At 53.4% G+C, this 17,881-nt stretch overlaps 1 protein-coding gene across 1 annotated transcript in view; it reads left to right on the forward strand.

Annotated features, from left to right (window-relative positions):
• Positions 1–1,327: 1,327 nt before the first annotated feature.
• The window catches only part of LOC121437766 (filaggrin-like), a 44,463-nt gene continuing 27,909 nt past the window's right edge, over positions 1,328–17,881 (forward strand). The window contains exons 1-2 of the mRNA XM_041637842.1: positions 1,328–1,465; positions 2,241–14,973. Of these exons, the coding sequence (XP_041493776.1) occupies positions 1,328–1,465; positions 2,241–14,973 (12,871 nt within the window). The remainder of the gene's footprint in view (positions 1,466–2,240; positions 14,974–17,881) is intronic.

Genomic DNA, 17,881 nt, shown 5'->3' on the forward strand with positions numbered 1-17,881 from the left:
TGCATATCATCAGCCTTAATTTTTTGTTCTCATTCAAACTTCTTGAGAACTATGTTTAAGTTATTGATTTTTTTGTCCTCTCTTTTAATAAAAAACTACATTCATTCTAGCTCCACTTGGCATGGAGTTAATAAATCCAACCAGCTTTGTTAGAATAACTCAACCTATTACATAGATGCTAAAATATATTAGTATCACCATTTTATTATATCAATACACACTAAAATTTCCTTGTATATTTATTCATTTAATTATTTTTCATTCTTTTCTGCTTCTCTGTGTTCCCAAGTAGAATTAGCCTTTAATTTTTCAATTCCAGTATCTACCTCATGATGAGTTTCTTTCCAGTTTGAATATAAACCAGGATAAACTGTCATGATCTTTATGGTTCTGCAGTAACACACTCATACACACACACACACACACACACACACACGCATACACACACACCAGCTATCACTGTTCTCAAAAGAGGGGTTAATCTAAAACAATCAAATAAACTATTGTACAAAGTAAGATTTTAGTAAACAATCAATTTAATCATTTTCTGATTAAAAATTAATAATCTATCACATGTAGAGTGAAATGCATCAGTATTGACCATTTAAAGGTCATCCTACCTGACTCACCTCTATCTCTCACATTAACCTGCATGAATCATGGATTTTATTTCCCCTTCATTTTGAACACTTCAGAAGATTTAAATTCAGTTCTTTCAGGGGATAAAAAATAATCTTGCAAAACTATCTATTCAAATAAATCACAACAAAAGTCAGCAAGCACATTTCATTTTGTCCAAAACTCCAAGGTCCATAATTCTTTAGGTCAGATTACTTAGTCATATCTGACAAATTTATGTTACCTACAGTATTTTTGTTCTGCCTGCTATGTAAGTCTAAAAGTCATCATTGCAATGCCTCTATACAAAACATACTTATGTCATTAATTGATATGCCTACTATTGTCCAGTCACTGAAAAGATAAGCACCTGAGCTTTTTATCCCCCTTCCAGGAAGAACAGTCAGTTCACAAAGAGTAACTACGATGCACAGAGCACACGGAGGTCTAGGAGATTTGTAATCTACTATTGGGAATGAATTTAAAACTCCAAAACAGGCAGTGTCCGATACCAAAAAAAATTACTCAATGTTTTTACTTTGCAGAGAGTAGGGAGAAGTTGTTCATGATCAAGTTTCATTTCAAAAGTGTATTTCTTAAAGAAAGCTACAGGTTTAAAATATAAATAATCATTACAGTAATAAATACAACCTACAACATAAAAATGAACTTTGTTTCATCTTTCTAGGTACATATATACCATTGAAAGATGTCCACTCTCCTGGAAAACATCACTTCCATGATTGACATATTCCAGCAATACTCAAACAATGATAAGGAAACAGAAACACTGAGCAAAAAGGAGCTGAAGGAACTTCTGGAAATAGAATTACGGGCAGTTCTGAAGGTAAGCAAAAACAACCAAGAAAATCAGACTTTCTGTTCCTCCCCAATAATCTAAGCTAAGATTGTATAAAACATTATTTAATTGCATTATGTAATTAAAGAGCCATGACTAAGAAGAGAGAAATGTTATTTAGCTGTCTTTAAATATGTACATATATATTATTCATGTAGTGCTAGCATATGTAAAAAATGAATAATAACAATATTTAATTACAAAATATGAGTGTAAATTAACTTTTCACAAAAGGTTTCCCAACATCAAGAAATGTAAAAGGGGCCTGGCGGTGGTGGCGCACGCCTGTAATCCCAGCACTCAGGAGGCAGAGTCAGGTGGATATCTGTGAGTTTGAGACCAGCCTGGTCTACAAGAGCTAGTCCCAGGACAGGCTCCAAAACAACAGAGAAACCCTGTCTCGAAAAAAACAAAAAAAAAAAAGAAAAGAAAAGAAAAGAAATGTAAAAGGGTTTACTGAGAAGGAAATTAAGTGATAGAGTGAATAAAATTCAGATTCACAAAGTGAGAAAAAGAGTAATTGACCTCAGAAAATGAGAGATGATTCCTAGCTGATCTTTAAACATTAATTTATACATTACCAATATATGTGAGACAAGAATGAAAGATTATAAAAGCACTACAAATGAAAAAATCTAAATGACATAGCACAAATGATGGTACAAAACATAAATTAAAATAGCAATTGAACTATAAAGTTGAAATTAGTTGGTATGAAGTCTACATAGCAAATAATGTAATGGAGTGTCAACAATTCTTACAGAATCCAGATGATGAAGATATTGCAGATGTCTTCATGCAAATCCTGGATGTAGACCATAATGAGAAAATAGATTTCACTGAGTATTTACTGCTGGTGTTGAAGTTAGCTCAAGCATATTATGAATCATCTCGCAACAAAAGTTTGCAAACGGGATCCAAGAGAAGAAGAAAAGAACATTATAAACAAGTAGAGGAGGATGGAGAAGAAGAAGAAGAAGAAAGAAGACAAAGACACAGAAGAACTGACGGAAAGCAAAATAAAGAAAGATCGAAAAGTCCCAGAGGAAGAGGGAAAGAAAGACATGGATCAAGCAGTAGAAAACAGGAGAGGGACACAAATAACCATGGAGAAACAGAAAAACATGGGAAACATCACAGTTCAAATAGAAAGCATCGGGGAGGTTCTAATTCGACGGAAAGAAGAGACAGCAAAGGAAAGCAAAATAGAAGAACAAAGAAAACAAACGAAAAAAAATATGATGTTGTGAAAGATGAAAATACAAATTATGAAGAAAGGGTTAAAAACAGAGGAGATTATTACTACGAAAAAGAGAATGTCCAAGAAGAACAAGAAAATGAAAGAAGCTCAAACAGGCAAAAAACTGGACATCAAGTCTCTACAGACAGGTCCAGGCAGTCCGGCCACAGAGAAACAGCAAGAGGCCATGCAAGTGGACACGAACAGTCTACAGACAGGTCCAGGCAGTCCGGCTCCCGGCAGAGAAGCGAGTCCTCCCAAAGACATGCTGACTCTCCCAGGGGCACCACCAGAACAGGCTCCCGAGGGAGACAGGAGTCCCCAGCTGGCCACCAGTCACCAGATGGACCCAGGCATTCCACATCAAGGAGGGAGAGACACCAGAGGGACAGCACCAGCCAGGACAGTGACAGCGAAAGCCATTCTGAAGGCTCAGAAGGCCAGGCAGTGGGAGCCCGTGGTCACTCCGGGGCCAGACAAAGGCACGAGCAGACATCCTCCCGTGGGGAGAAAGGAACTGGACCCTACAGGGTGTACTACTACTCTGAGGAGGAACACGGCCACTCCGAGTCCGGCCACACACAGCAGCGGTCCAGTGGCAGAGCTCCCCAGGGCGCCCAGCAAGAACAAGGACGGGACAGCGCCAGGACTGGAGGTTCTCACCAAGGACAGACTTCCTCTGGCCACCAGGCAGGGTCCTCCCGTGGACAGACCAGAGACAGTGCTAGAGAGGGTCAGGGGTCCCACCGCGAGGCCGCGAGGGACAGCTCTGAGCACCACCAGTCCAGAAGGGACCAGGCCACCACCCAGGCAACTTCCGGATCTAGCACCAGAAGGGGCCACGAAGACCGCCATGATGGCGCTGGACGCTCAGGATCCAGGCAAGGCCAGAGAGCCTCCCACACTGATAGTGATTCCTCCCAGGGTCAAGTAGGCCACAGGGCCACAGCAGGCAGGCAGCCAACTGGTCGCGAACAGTCTACAGACAGGTCCAGGCAGTCCGGCCACAGAGAAACAGCAAGAGGCCATGCAAGTGGACACGAACAGTCTACAGACAGGTCCAGGCAGTCTGGCTCCCGGCAGAGAAGCGAGTCCTCCCAAAGACATGCTGACTCTCCCAGGGGCACCACCAGAACAGGCTCCCGAGGGAGACAGGAGTCCCCAGCTGGCCACCAGTCACCAGATGGACCCAGGCATTCCACATCAAGGAGGGAGAGACACCAGAGGGACAGCACCAGCCAGGCCAGTGACAGCGAAAGCCATTCTGAAGGCTCAGAAGGCCAGGCAGTGGGAGCCCGTGGTCACTCCGGGGCCAGACAAAGGCACGAGCAGACATCCTCCCGTGGGGAGAAAGGAACTGGACCCTACAGGGTGTACTACTACTCTGAGGAGGAACACGGCCACTCCGAGTCCGGCCACACACAGCAGCGGTCCAGTGGCAGAGCTCCCCAGGGCGCCCAGCAAGAACAAGGACGGGACAGCGCCAGGACTGGAGGTTCTCACCAAGGACAGACTTCCTCTGGCCACCAGGCAGGGTCCTCCCGTGGACAGACCAGAGACAGTGCTAGAGAGGGTCAGGGGTCCCACCGCGAGGCCGCGAGGGACAGCTCTGAGCACCACCAGTCCAGAAGGGACCAGGCCACCACCCAGGCAACTTCCGGATCTAGCACCAGAAGGGGCCACGAAGACCGCCATGATGGTGCTGGACGCTCAGGATCCAGGCAAGGCCAGAGAGCCTCCCACACTGAAAGTGATTCCTCCCAGGGTCAAGTAGGCCACAGGGCCTACTTGGCAGGCAGGCAGCCAACTGGTCGCGAACAGTCTACAGACAGGTCCAGGCAGTCCGGCCACAGAGAAACAGCAAGAGGCCATGCAAGTGGACACGAACAGTCTACAGACAGGTCCAGGCAGTCCGGCTCCCGGCAGAGAAGCGAGTCCTCCCAAAGACATGCTGACTCTCCCAGGGGCACCACCAGAACAGGCTCCCGAGGGAGACAGGAGTCCCCAGCTGGCCACCAGTCACCAGATGGACCCAGGCATTCCACATCAAGGAGGGAGAGACACCAGAGGGACAGCACCAGCCAGGCCAGTGACAGCGAAAGCCATTCTGAAGGCTCAGAAGGCCAGGCAGTGGGAGCCCGTGGTCACTCCGGGGCCAGACAAAGGCACGAGCAGACATCCTCCCGTGGGGAGAAAGGAACTGGACCCTACAGGGTGTACTACTACTCTGAGGAGGAACACGGCCACTCCGAGTCCGGCCACACACAGCAGCAGTCCAGTGGCAGAGCTCCCCAGGGCGCCCAGCAAGAACAAGGACGGGACAGCGCCAGGACTGGAGGTTCTCACCAAGGACAGACTTCCTCTGGCCACCAGGCAGGGTCCTCCCGTGGACAGACCAGAGACAGTGCTAGAGAGGGTCAGGGGTCCCACCGCGAGGCCGCGAGGGACAGCTCTGAGCACCACCAGTCCAGAAGGGACCAGGCCACCACCCAGGCAACTTCCGGATCTAGCACCAGAAGGGGCCACGAAGACCGCCATGATGGCGCTGGACGCTCAGGATCCAGGCAAGGCCAGAGAGCCTCCCACACTGATAGTGATTCCTCCCAGGGTCAAGTAGGCCACAGGGCCACAGCAGGCAGGCAGCCAACTGGTCGCGAACAGTCTACAGACAGGTCCAGGCAGTCCGGCCACAGAGAAACAGCAAGAGGCCATGCAAGTGGACACGAACAGTCTACAGACAGGTCCAGGCAGTCCGGCTCCCGGCAGAGAAGCGAGTCCTCCCAAAGACATGCTGACTCTCCCAGGGGCACCACCAGAACAGGCTCCCGAGGGAGACAGGAGTCCCCAGCTGGCCACCAGTCACCAGATGGACCCAGGCATTCCACATCAAGGAGGGAGAGACACCAGAGGGACAGCACCAGCCAGGCCAGTGACAGCGAAAGCCATTCTGAAGGCTCAGAAGGCCAGGCAGTGGGAGCCCGTGGTCACTCCGGGGCCAGACAAAGGCACGAGCAGACATCCTCCCGTGGGGAGAAAGGAACTGGACCCTACAGGGTGTACTACTACTCTGAGGAGGAACACGGCCACTCCGAGTCCGGCCACACACAGCAGCAGTCCAGTGGCAGAGCTCCCCAGGGCGCCCAGCAAGAACAAGGACGGGACAGCGCCAGGACTGGAGGTTCTCACCAAGGACAGACTTCCTCTGGCCACCAGGCAGGGTCCTCCCGTGGACAGACCAGAGACAGTGCTAGAGAGGGTCAGGGGTCCCACCGCGAGGCCGCGAGGGACAGCTCTGAGCACCACCAGTCCAGAAGGGACCAGGCCACCACCCAGGCAACTTCCGGATCTAGCACCAGAAGGGGCCACGAAGACCTCCATGATGGCGCTGGACGCTCAGGATCCAGGCAAGGCCAGAGAGCCTCCCACACTGATAGTGATTCCTCCCAGGGTCAAGTAGGCCACAGGGCCACAGCAGGCAGGCAGCCAACTGGTCGCGAACAGTCTACAGACAGGTCCAGGCAGTCCGGCCACAGAGAAACAGCAAGAGGCCATGCAAGTGGACACGAACAGTCTACAGACAGGTCCAGGCAGTCCGGCTCCCGGCAGAGAAGCGAGTCCTCCCAAAGACATGCTGACTCTCCCAGGGGCACCACCAGAACAGGCTCCCGAGGGAGACAGGAGTCCCCAGCTGGCCACCAGTCACCAGATGGACCCAGGCATTCCACATCAAGGAGGGAGAGACACCAGAGGGACAGCACCAGCCAGGCCAGTGACAGCGAAAGCCATTCTGAAGGCTCAGAAGGCCAGGCAGTGGGAGCCCGTGGTCACTCCGGGGCCAGACAAAGGCACGAGCAGACATCCTCCCGTGGGGAGAAAGGAACTGGACCCTACAGGGTGTACTACTACTCTGAGGAGGAACACGGCCACTCCGAGTCCGGCCACACACAGCAGCGGTCCAGTGGCAGAGCTCCCCAGGGCGCCCAGCAAGAACAAGGACGGGACAGCGCCAGGACTGGAGGTTCTCACCAAGGACAGACTTCCTCTGGCCACCAGGCAGGGTCCTCCCGTGGACAGACCAGAGACAGTGCTAGAGAGGGTCAGGGGTCCCACCGCGAGGCCGCGAGGGACAGCTCTGAGCACCACCAGTCCAGAAGGGACCAGGCCACCACCCAGGCAACTTCCGGATCTAGCACCAGAAGGGGCCACGAAGACCGCCATGATAGCGCTGGACGCTCAGGATCCAGGCAAGGCCAGAGAGCCTCCCACACTGATAGTGATTCCTCCCAGGGTCAAGTAGGCCACAGGGCCACAGCAGGCAGGCAGCCAACTGGTCGCGAACAGTCTACAGACAGGTCCAGGCAGTCCGGCCACAGAGAAACAGCAAGAGGCCATGCAAGTGGACACGAACAGTCTACAGACAGGTCCAGGCAGTCTGGCTCCCGGCAGAGAAGCGAGTCCTCCCAAAGACATGCTGACTCTCCCAGGGGCACCACCAGAACAGGCTCCCGAGGGAGACAGGAGTCCCCAGCTGGCCACCAGTCACCAGATGGACCCAGGCATTCCACATCAAGGAGGGAGAGACACCAGAGGGACAGCACCAGCCAGGCCAGTGACAGCGAAAGCCATTCTGAAGGCTCAGAAGGCCAGGCAGTGGGAGCCCGTGGTCACTCCGGGGCCAGACAAAGGCACGAGCAGACATCCTCCCGTGGGGAGAAAGGAACTGGACCCTACAGGGTGTACTACTACTCTGAGGAGGAACACGGCCACTCCGAGTCCGGCCACACACAGCAGCGGTCCAGTGGCAGAGCTCCCCAGGGCGCCCAGCAAGAACAAGGACGGGACAGCGCCAGGACTGGAGGTTCTCACCAAGGACAGACTTCCTCTGGCCACCAGGCAGGGTCCTCCCGTGGACAGACCAGAGACAGTGCTAGAGAGGGTCAGGGGTCCCACCGCGAGGCCGCGAGGGACAGCTCTGAGCACCACCAGTCCAGAAGGGACCAGGCCACCACCCAGGCAACTTCCGGATCTAGCACCAGAAGGGGCCACGAAGACCGCCATGATGGTGCTGGACGCTCAGGATCCAGGCAAGGCCAGAGAGCCTCCCACACTGAAAGTGATTCCTCCCAGGGTCAAGTAGGCCACAGGGCCTACTTGGCAGGCAGGCAGCCAACTGGTCGCGAACAGTCTACAGACAGGTCCAGGCAGTCCGGCCACAGAGAAACAGCAAGAGGCCATGCAAGTGGACACGAACAGTCTACAGACAGGTCCAGGCAGTCCGGCTCCCGGCAGAGAAGCGAGTCCTCCCAAAGACATGCTGACTCTCCCAGGGGCACCACCAGAACAGGCTCCCGAGGGAGACAGGAGTCCCCAGCTGGCCACCAGTCACCAGATGGACCCAGGCATTCCACATCAAGGAGGGAGAGACACCAGAGGGACAGCACCAGCCAGGCCAGTGACAGCGAAAGCCATTCTGAAGGCTCAGAAGGCCAGGCAGTGGGAGCCCGTGGTCACTCCGGGGCCAGACAAAGGCACGAGCAGACATCCTCCCGTGGGGAGAAAGGAACTGGACCCTACAGGGTGTACTACTACTCTGAGGAGGAACACGGCCACTCCGAGTCCGGCCACACACAGCAGCGGTCCAGTGGCAGAGCTCCCCAGGGCGCCCAGCAAGAACAAGGACGGGACAGCGCCAGGACTGGAGGTTCTCACCAAGGACAGACTTCCTCTGACCACCAGGCAGGGTCGTCCCGTGGACAGACCAGAGACAGTGCTAGAGAGGGTCAGGGGTCCCACCGCGAGGCCGCGAGGGACAGCTCTGAGCACCACCAGTCCAGAAGGGACCAGGCCACCACCCAGGCAACTTCCGGATCTAGCACCAGAAGGGGCCACGAAGACCGCCATGATGGTGCTGGACGCTCAGGATCCAGGCAAGGCCAGAGAGCCTCCCACACTGAAAGTGATTCCTCCCAGGGTCAAGTAGGCCACAGGGCCACAGCAGGCAGGCAGCCAACTGGTCGCGAACAGTCTACAGACAGGTCCAGGCAGTCCGGCCACAGAGAAACAGCAAGAGGCCATGCAAGTGGACACGAACAGTCTACAGACAGGTCCAGGCAGTCTGGCTCCCGGCAGAGAAGCGAGTCCTCCCAAAGACATGCTGACTCTCCCAGGGGCACCACCAGAACAGGCTCCCGAGGGAGACAGGAGTCCCCAGCTGGCCACCAGTCACCAGATGGACCCAGGCATTCCACATCAAGGAGGGAGAGACACCAGAGGGACAGCACCAGCCAGGCCAGTGACAGCGAAAGCCATTCTGAAGGCTCAGAAGGCCAGGCAGTGGGAGCCCGTGGTCACTCCGGGGCCAGACAAAGGCACGAGCAGACATCCTCCCGTGGGGAGAAAGGAACTGGACCCTACAGGGTGTACTACTACTCTGAGGAGGAACACGGCCACTCCGAGTCCGGCCACACACAGCAGCGGTCCAGTGGCAGAGCTCCCCAGGGCGCCCAGCAAGAACAAGGACGGGACAGCGCCAGGACTGGAGGTTCTCACCAAGGACAGACTTCCTCTGGCCACCAGGCAGGGTCCTCCCGTGGACAGACCAGAGACAGTGCTAGAGAGGGTCAGGGGTCCCACCGCGAGGCCGCGAGGGACCGCTCTGAGCACCACCAGTCCAGAAGGGACCAGGCCACCACCCAGGCAACTTCCGGATCTAGCACCAGAAGGGGCCACGAAGACCGCCATGATGGCGCTGGACGCTCAGGATCCAGGCAAGGCCAGAGAGCCTCCCACACTGATAGTGATTCCTCCCAGGGTCAAGTAGGCCACAGGGCCACAGCAGGCAGGCAGCCAACTGGTCGCGAACAGTCTACAGACAGGTCCAGGCAGTCCGGCCACAGAGAAACAGCAAGAGGCCATGCAAGTGGACACGAACAGTCTACAGACAGGTCCAGGCAGTCCGGCTCCCGGCAGAGAAGCGAGTCCTCCCAAAGACATGCTGACTCTCCCAGGGGCACCACCAGAACAGGCTCCCGAGGGAGACAGGAGTCCCCAGCTGGCCACCAGTCACCAGATGGACCCAGGCATTCCACATCAAGGAGGGAGAGACACCAGAGGGACAGCACCAGCCAGGCCAGTGACAGCGAAAGCCATTCTGAAGGCTCAGAAGGCCAGGCAGTGGGAGCCCGTGGTCACTCCGGGGCCAGACAAAGGCACGAGCAGACATCCTCCCGTGGGGAGAAAGGAACTGGACCCTACAGGGTGTACTACTACTCTGAGGAGGAACACGGCCACTCCGAGTCCGGCCACACACAGCAGCGGTCCAGTGGCAGAGCTCCCCAGGGCGCCCAGCAAGAACAAGGACGGGACAGCACCAGGACTGGAGGTTCTCACCAAGGACAGACTTCCTCTGACCACCAGGCAGGATCCTCCCGTGGACAGACCAGAGACAGTGCTAGAGAGGGTCAGGGGTCCCACCGCGAGGCCGCGAGGGACAGCTCTGAGCACCACCAGTCCAGAAGGGACCAGGCCACCACCCAGGCAACTTCCGGATCTAGCACCAGAAGGGGCCACGAAGACCGCCATGATGGTGCTGGACGCTCAGGATCCAGGCAAGGGCAGAGAGCCTCCCGCACTGAAAGTGATTCCTCCCAGGGTCAAGTAGGCCACAGGGCCACAGCAGGCAGGCAGCCAACTGGTCGCGAACAGTCTACAGACAGGTCCAGGCAGTCCGGCCACAGAGAAACAGCAAGAGGCCATGCAAGTGGACACGAACAGTCTACAGACAGGTCCAGGCAGTCCGGCTCCCGGCAGAGAAGCGAGTCCTCCCAAAGACATGCTGACTCTCCCAGGGGCACCACCAGGACAGGCTCCCGAGGGAGACAGGAGTCCCCAGCTGGCCACCAGTCACCAGATGGACCCAGGCATTCCACATCAAGGAGGGAGAGACACCAGAGGGACAGCACCAGCCAGGCCAGTGACAGCGAAAGCCATTCTGAAGGCTCAGAAGGCCAGGCAGTGGGAGCCCGTGGTCACTCCGGGGCCAGACAAAGGCACGAGCAGACATCCTCCCGTGGGGAGAAAGGAACTGGACCCTACAGGGTGTACTACTACTCTGAGGAGGAACACGGCCACTCCGAGTCCGGCCACACACAGCAGCGGTCCAGTGGCAGAGCTCCCCAGGGCGCCCAGCAAGAACAAGGACGGGACAGCGCCAGGACTGGAGGTTCTCACCAAGGACAGACTTCCTCTGGCCACCAGGCAGGGTCCTCCCGTGGACAGACCAGAGACAGTGCTAGAGAGGGTCAGGGGTCCCACCGCGAGGCCGCGAGGGACAGCTCTGAGCACCACCAGTCCAGAAGGGACCAGGCCACCACCCAGGCAACTTCCGGATCTAGCACCAGAAGGGGCCACGAAGACCACCATGATGGCGCTGGACGCTCAGGATCCAGGCAAGGCCAGAGAGCCTCCCACACTGATAGTGATTCCTCCCAGGGTCAAGTAGGCCACAGGGCCACAGCAGGCAGGCAGCCAACTGGTCGCGAACAGTCTACAGACAGGTCCAGGCAGTCCGGCCACAGAGAAACAGCAAGAGGCCATGCAAGTGGACACGAACAGTCTACAGACAGGTCCAGGCAGTCTGGCTCCCGGCAGAGAAGCGAGTCCTCCCAAAGACATGCTGACTCTCCCAGGGGCACCACCAGAACAGGCTCCCGAGGGAGACAGGAGTCCCCAGCTGGCCACCAGTCACCAGATGGACCCAGGCATTCCACATCAAGGAGGGAGAGACACCAGAGGGACAGCACCAGCCAGGCCAGTGACAGCGAAAGCCATTCTGAAGGCTCAGAAGGCCAGGCAGTGGGAGCCCGTGGTCACTCCGGGGCCAGACAAAGGCACGAGCAGACATCCTCCCGTGGGGAGAAAGGAACTGGACCCTACAGGGTGTACTACTACTCTGAGGAGGAACACGGCCACTCCGAGTCTGGCCACACACAGCAGCGGTCCAGTGGCAGAGCTCCCCAGGGCGCCCAGCAAGAACAAGGACGGGACAGCGCCAGGACTGGAGGTTCTCACCAAGGACAGACTTCCTCTGGCCACCAGGCAGGGTCCTCCCGTGGACAGACCAGAGACAGTGCTAGAGAGGGTCAGGGGTCCCACCGCGAGGCCACGAGGGACCGCTCTGAGCACCACCAGTCCAGAAGGGACCAGGCCACCACCCAGGCAACTTCCGGATCTAGCACCAGAAGGGGCCACGAAGACCGCCATGATGGCGCTGGACGCTCAGGATCCAGGCAAGGCCAGAGAGCCTCCCACACTGATAGTGATTCCTCCCAGGGTCAAGTAGGCCACAGGGCCACAGCAGGCAGGCAGCCAACTGGTCGCGAACAGTCTACAGACAGGTCCAGGCAGTCCGGCCACAGAGAAACAGCAAGAGGCCATGCAAGTGGACACGAACAGTCTACAGACAGGTCCAGGCAGTCCGGCTCCCGGCAGAGAAGCGAGTCCTCCCAAAGACATGCTGACTCTCCCAGGGGCACCACCAGGACAGGCTCCCGAGGGAGACAGGAGTCCCCAGCTGGCCACCAGTCACCAGATGGACCCAGGCATTCCACATCAAGGAGGGAGAGACACCAGAGGGACAGCACCAGCCAGGCCAGTGACAGCGAAAGCCATTCTGAAGGCTCAGAAGGCCAGGCAGTGGGAGCCCGTGGTCACTCCGGGGCCAGACAAAGGCACGAGCAGACATCCTCCCGTGGGGAGAAAGGAACTGGACCCTACAGGGTGTACTACTACTCTGAGGAGGAACACGGCCACTCCGAGTCCGGCCACACACAGCAGCGGTCCAGTGGCAGAGCTCCCCAGGGCGCCCAGCAAGAACAAGGACGGGACAGCGCCAGGACTGGAGGTTCTCACCAAGGACAGACTTCCTCTGGCCACCAGGCAGGGTCCTCCCGTGGACAGACCAGAGACAGTGCTAGAGAGGGTCAGGGGTCCCACCGCGAGGCCGCGAGGGACAGCTCTGAGCACCACCAGTCCAGAAGGGACCAGGCCACCACCCAGGCAACTTCCGGATCTAGCACCAGAAGGGGCCACGAAGACCGCCATGATGGCGCTGGACGCTCAGGATCCAGGCAAGGCCAGAGAGCCTCCCACACTGATAGTGATTCCTCCCAGGGTCAAGTAGGCCACAGGGCCACAGCAGGCAGGCAGCCAACTGGTCGCGAACAGTCTACAGACAGGTCCAGGCAGTCCGGCCACAGAGAAACAGCAAGAGGCCATGCAAGTGGACACGAACAGTCTACAGACAGGTCCAGGCAGTCTGGCTCCCGGCAGAGAAGCGAGTCCTCCCAAAGACATGCTGACTCTCCCAGGGGCACCACCAGAACAGGCTCCCGAGGGAGACAGGAGTCCCCAGCTGGCCACCAGTCACCAGATGGACCCAGGCATTCCACATCAAGGAGGGAGAGACACCAGAGGGACAGCACCAGCCAGGCCAGTGACAGCGAAAGCCATTCTGAAGGCTCAGAAGGCCAGGCAGTGGGAGCCCGTGGTCACTCCGGGGCCAGACAAAGGCACGAGCAGACATCCTCCCGTGGGGAGAAAGGAACTGGACCCTACAGGGTGTACTACTACTCTGAGGAGGAACACGGCCACTCCGAGTCCGGCCACACACAGCAGCGGTCCAGTGGCAGAGCTCCCCAGGGCGCCCAGCAAGAACAAGGACGGGACAGCGCCAGGACTGGAGGTTCTCACCAAGGACAGACTTCCTCTGGCCACCAGGCAGGGTCCTCCCGTGGACAGACCAGAGACAGTGCTAGAGAGGGTCAGGGGTCCCACCGCGAGGCCGCGAGGGACAGCTCTGAGCACCACCAGTCCAGAAGGGACCAGGCCACCACCCAGGCAACTTCCGGATCTAGCACCAGAAGGGGCCACGAAGACCGCCATGATGGCGCTGGACGCTCAGGATCCAGGCAAGGCCAGAGAGCCTCCCACACTGAAAGTGATTCCTCCCAGGGTCAAGTAGGCCACAGGGCCTACTTGGCAGGCAGGCAGCCAACTGGTCGCGAACAGTCTACAGACAGGTCCAGGCAGTCCGGCCACAGAGAAACAGCAAGAGGCCATGCAAGTGGACACGAACAGTCTACAGACAGGTCCAGGCAGTCCGGCTCCCGGCAGAGAAGCGAGTCCTCCCAAAGACATGCTGACTCTCCCAGGGGCACCACCAGAACAGGCTCCCGAGGGAGACAGGAGTCCCCAGCTGGCCACCAGTCACCAGATGGACCCAGGCATTCCACATCAAGGAGGGAGAGACACCAGAGGGACAGCACCAGCCAGGCCAGTGACAGCGAAAGCCATTCTGAAGGCTCAGAAGGCCAGGCAGTGGGAGCCCGTGGTCACTCCGGGGCCAGACAAAGGCACGAGCAGACATCCTCCCGTGGGGAGAAAGGAACTGGACCCTACAGGGTGTACTACTACTCTGAGGAGGAACACGGCCACTCCGAGTCCGGCCACACACAGCAGCGGTCCAGTGGCAGAGCTCCCCAGGGCGCCCAGCAAGAACAAGGACGGGACAGCGCCAGGACTGGAGGTTCTCACCACGGACAGACTTCCTCTGACCACCAGGCAGGATCCTCCCGTGGACAGACCAGAGACAGTGCTAGAGAGGGTCAGGGGTCCCACCGCGAGGCCGCGAGGGACAGCTCTGAGCACCACCAGTCCAGAAGGGACCAGGCCACCACCCAGGCAACTTCCGGATCTAGCACCAGAAGGGGCCACGAAGACCGCCATGATGGTGCTGGACGCTCAGGATCCAGGCAAGGCCAGAGAGCCTCCCACACTGAAAGTGATTCCTCCCAGGGTCAAGTAGGCCACAGGGCCACAGCAGGCAGGCAGCCAACTGGTCGCGAACAGTCTACAGACAGGTCCAGGCAGTCCGGCCACAGAGAAACAGCAAGAGGCCATGCAAGTGGACACGAACAGTCTACAGACAGGTCCAGGCAGTCCGGCTCCCGGCAGAGAAGCGAGTCCTCCCAAAGACATGCTGACTCTCCCAGGGGCACCACCAGAACAGGCTCCCGAAGAAGACAGGAGTCTCCAGTTGGACACCAGTCACCAGATGGCAACAATCATTCCACATCAAGGACAGGGAGATACCATGGAGACAGCGCCAGCCAGGACAGTGACAGCGAAGGCCCTTCAGAAGTCACAGTTGGGCACAGGTATGCTTCTGCGAAACAGGGGAGTACCAGATCTAATTCAGGTAGTCATAGGGAATCCTTAGAGTACGACCAAGCTGGAGACAATTCAGGTCTTTCCTCAAAACGTCTTGAGTTTACTTATTCACAGAGGTATTATCACTACCACTAAAGATCCAATGTCGTGGAATCAACGGAACAAAAGTATAAAATCACCTCATTTTTGAATAGCTGTCTCTTTCGTAGTTTTGCGTTAATTCTTTCCTTTTTTCTTTTTCATTTTTCTTACTTTTTTTGTTGCTTGGTTTATTGGTTGATTTGGTTTGGTTGGTTACAGGGTTTTTGGTTTATACATTTAGAATTTTTAATCCATGCTTTTTTCTTTTCATTTCGCGAGTATTTTGAAATGTAGTTCAGGTTTTATTATTTAGAAAATTTATGGTATGGGGAATTTAATTTTAGTAGTATGAATATTTGGTGCAAGATTAAGTTTATTTACCTTAAAATATTTTATTTTAAATCCTTTAAATCTGGATATTAATTTTTGCCCATAACTTGAAAAATATAACAAAACCTGAGAGCAGTCTATTTGAGGCCCTAATCCTCTGCCTGCAATCAGAATTTAGAATATCTACCCATTTGAATTTGCCTTTTCTTAAGCAATTGTTTAAATTACATTGGACGTATTGATTAACACAGTAACCTCTATGATAAATGAAAAATAAATAATTGGCCATCTAATATACTTTGCCTCTTTCATTCTTTCATGAATTTGAAGACTTCTCTCTGTGTGTCATAACTACATCTTTTCATCTTTATAGAAAAAGTTGGATAACCATATAGAAATATCTATGTTGCAATGGTGAAATAAAAAATTTAAATGTACCCATGTATTACCCCATGGAATCACTACTCCTTTGGTGTTTACCACCTTACCATGCAAAATAGCTTTGTTAAGAGTAGGAAATCATTTATCCATATAATTATTATCTATGTCAAACCAAAATCACAGGAATCTTTGAAGTAAGAACAAGGTTATTCCTTCCAAAGAACATGGCAGACACCCAATGGGAGTAGAGACAGGGTCCTGGTGTTCAGTTCCAGAGGGAAGGAAGAGAACAAGGGCTCTCTGCCCTGGTAGGAAATATGGTCATGTTTGTTATCAGGATATGGGTCAGGGGAGAGTAAAGAACTGGGTAAGATATGCACAACATTCTTTCATGAAAAACTACATCTTTCCATCAAAACTGGAGTGGGATTTTTATCCCCAAATAACAAACTGGAGACATCTATAGGCACACCTCCTCAATTTGCAGATGAGTTTGTCACACAAATAACTTCTTTCAAGACAATATGCAGACATCAAGTCTCCAAGTTCTGAGTCTGGTGGTTTTATAAACAGTATACATAAAAACTACCTTTCTTGCACTTTTACTGAAATGAGTCATGCTGAAGTGAGAGTGACTGTCGAAACTGAAATGATCTTTAGTGGAGACAGGTACTGAATCAAAGGCAGCAAGCAGCTCCGTATTCTATTTAGTCTTGCTTCATGTTCTATTGGATCCGCAAAGACAGGAATGTTGTCCACATATAAAACTATAAAACTGCATATTCCTTAAGTTGCCAGACCTGATAACTTAGCAATGATACCACAGAAAGATCAAGTTTATCCAGTTCCTTCAGGCAGCCCTTCTATACATTTAGTTAGGCCTACATACGGGGCTGGAAGTAAAAACTATGAGCTAACAGTACAGACCTGGACTGCCCAAGGTAGATGTGTTGATGGACAATATAAGAGAGACACAGAGATATGTGTTCTATACAAAAATGAACTCTAACTTTTCTGACACAGCCACAGTCAACTGAAATTGCTTTCTTCTGTATTCCTGCCCACTCAAAGGATTACATTGCCAGAATATCCTTTTTTTCCGTTGACATAAAATCAGTTTGCCGAAAAGGATGAAACAAGGTTCACCAGAAGCATAAGTTCTATCCTCTTGTCTTCATGAAACATTGTCCCTCTTCTTAGTTGACTAACTCTTCAAAGAAAATGATCAGGATCACAAAGACCTAGTATGTGCATGGAAAACAGTCAGAATTGGGCCTGGTATTCAATAACTGTTATTTGTGTTAACGTTTTGGTCATGAGTTAAATAAGATGAAGAATAAAATATTGAGAAAATAGGCTGCCCATAGTTAAATAACAAGCATATGGTAGGTACAAGATTTGAAACCTGGAAACATGGAGTTCAGTAGGAGTTCTAATATGTAGAAACCCTGACTTTAATCCCCAGTACAGGAAACAAAAGCAAAACCAAAGAAAATATGCATTTATCTGAAGACGATATCTTTGTGCTAAGCACAGTGGTGTTTGCCTGGAACTCCAGCACTTTGGAGGCAGTAGCAAAGACAGTGTGTTCAAGGTGAGTCTGGACTATATTTCAAAGCTCCAAACCATCAGGGATATACATGAATAATACCTTGCCTCAAATTAAAAAGAATAATAATACAAAGACGTCCAAACCTAATTTTGTATTTCAAGTCATAGTTCTATCACTAAGAAGTATTATCAACATTCAAAGAGACCAGAAAAATCAAATGAAGAGAAAAATGAAATATAGCCATTGCTTTGGTATCTTGAAATCTATCATACTAGGAAGAGGTATTTCTATAGAGAGGCAGGATACACGGAAATTATTGGAAAGGTTAGGAATGAATGGCTGCCAATGAACCAGATACAATGAATATAAATGACTCCTGTGAGAAAGCAAAAAAAAAAGCTACTACCTAAGCAAATCATTCAGGTTTCTCACATCTACCACAGTGCTAGCCTGTGTGAATCTGTAGTGTGAATCCACATCCATCAGAGTGCTGGCCTGTATGGAGCTGTGGTGTGAGTCCACATCCATCAGAGTGCTGGCCTGTGTGAATCTGTAGTGTGAGTCTACATCCATCAGAGTGCTAGCCTGTGTG

This window comes from Microtus oregoni, unplaced genomic scaffold (assembly GCF_018167655.1).
Source record: "Microtus oregoni isolate MIOR12 unplaced genomic scaffold, Mior012 000054F_ref0000373, whole genome shotgun sequence".
Classification (NCBI taxonomy): domain Eukaryota; kingdom Metazoa; phylum Chordata; class Mammalia; order Rodentia; family Cricetidae; genus Microtus; species Microtus oregoni.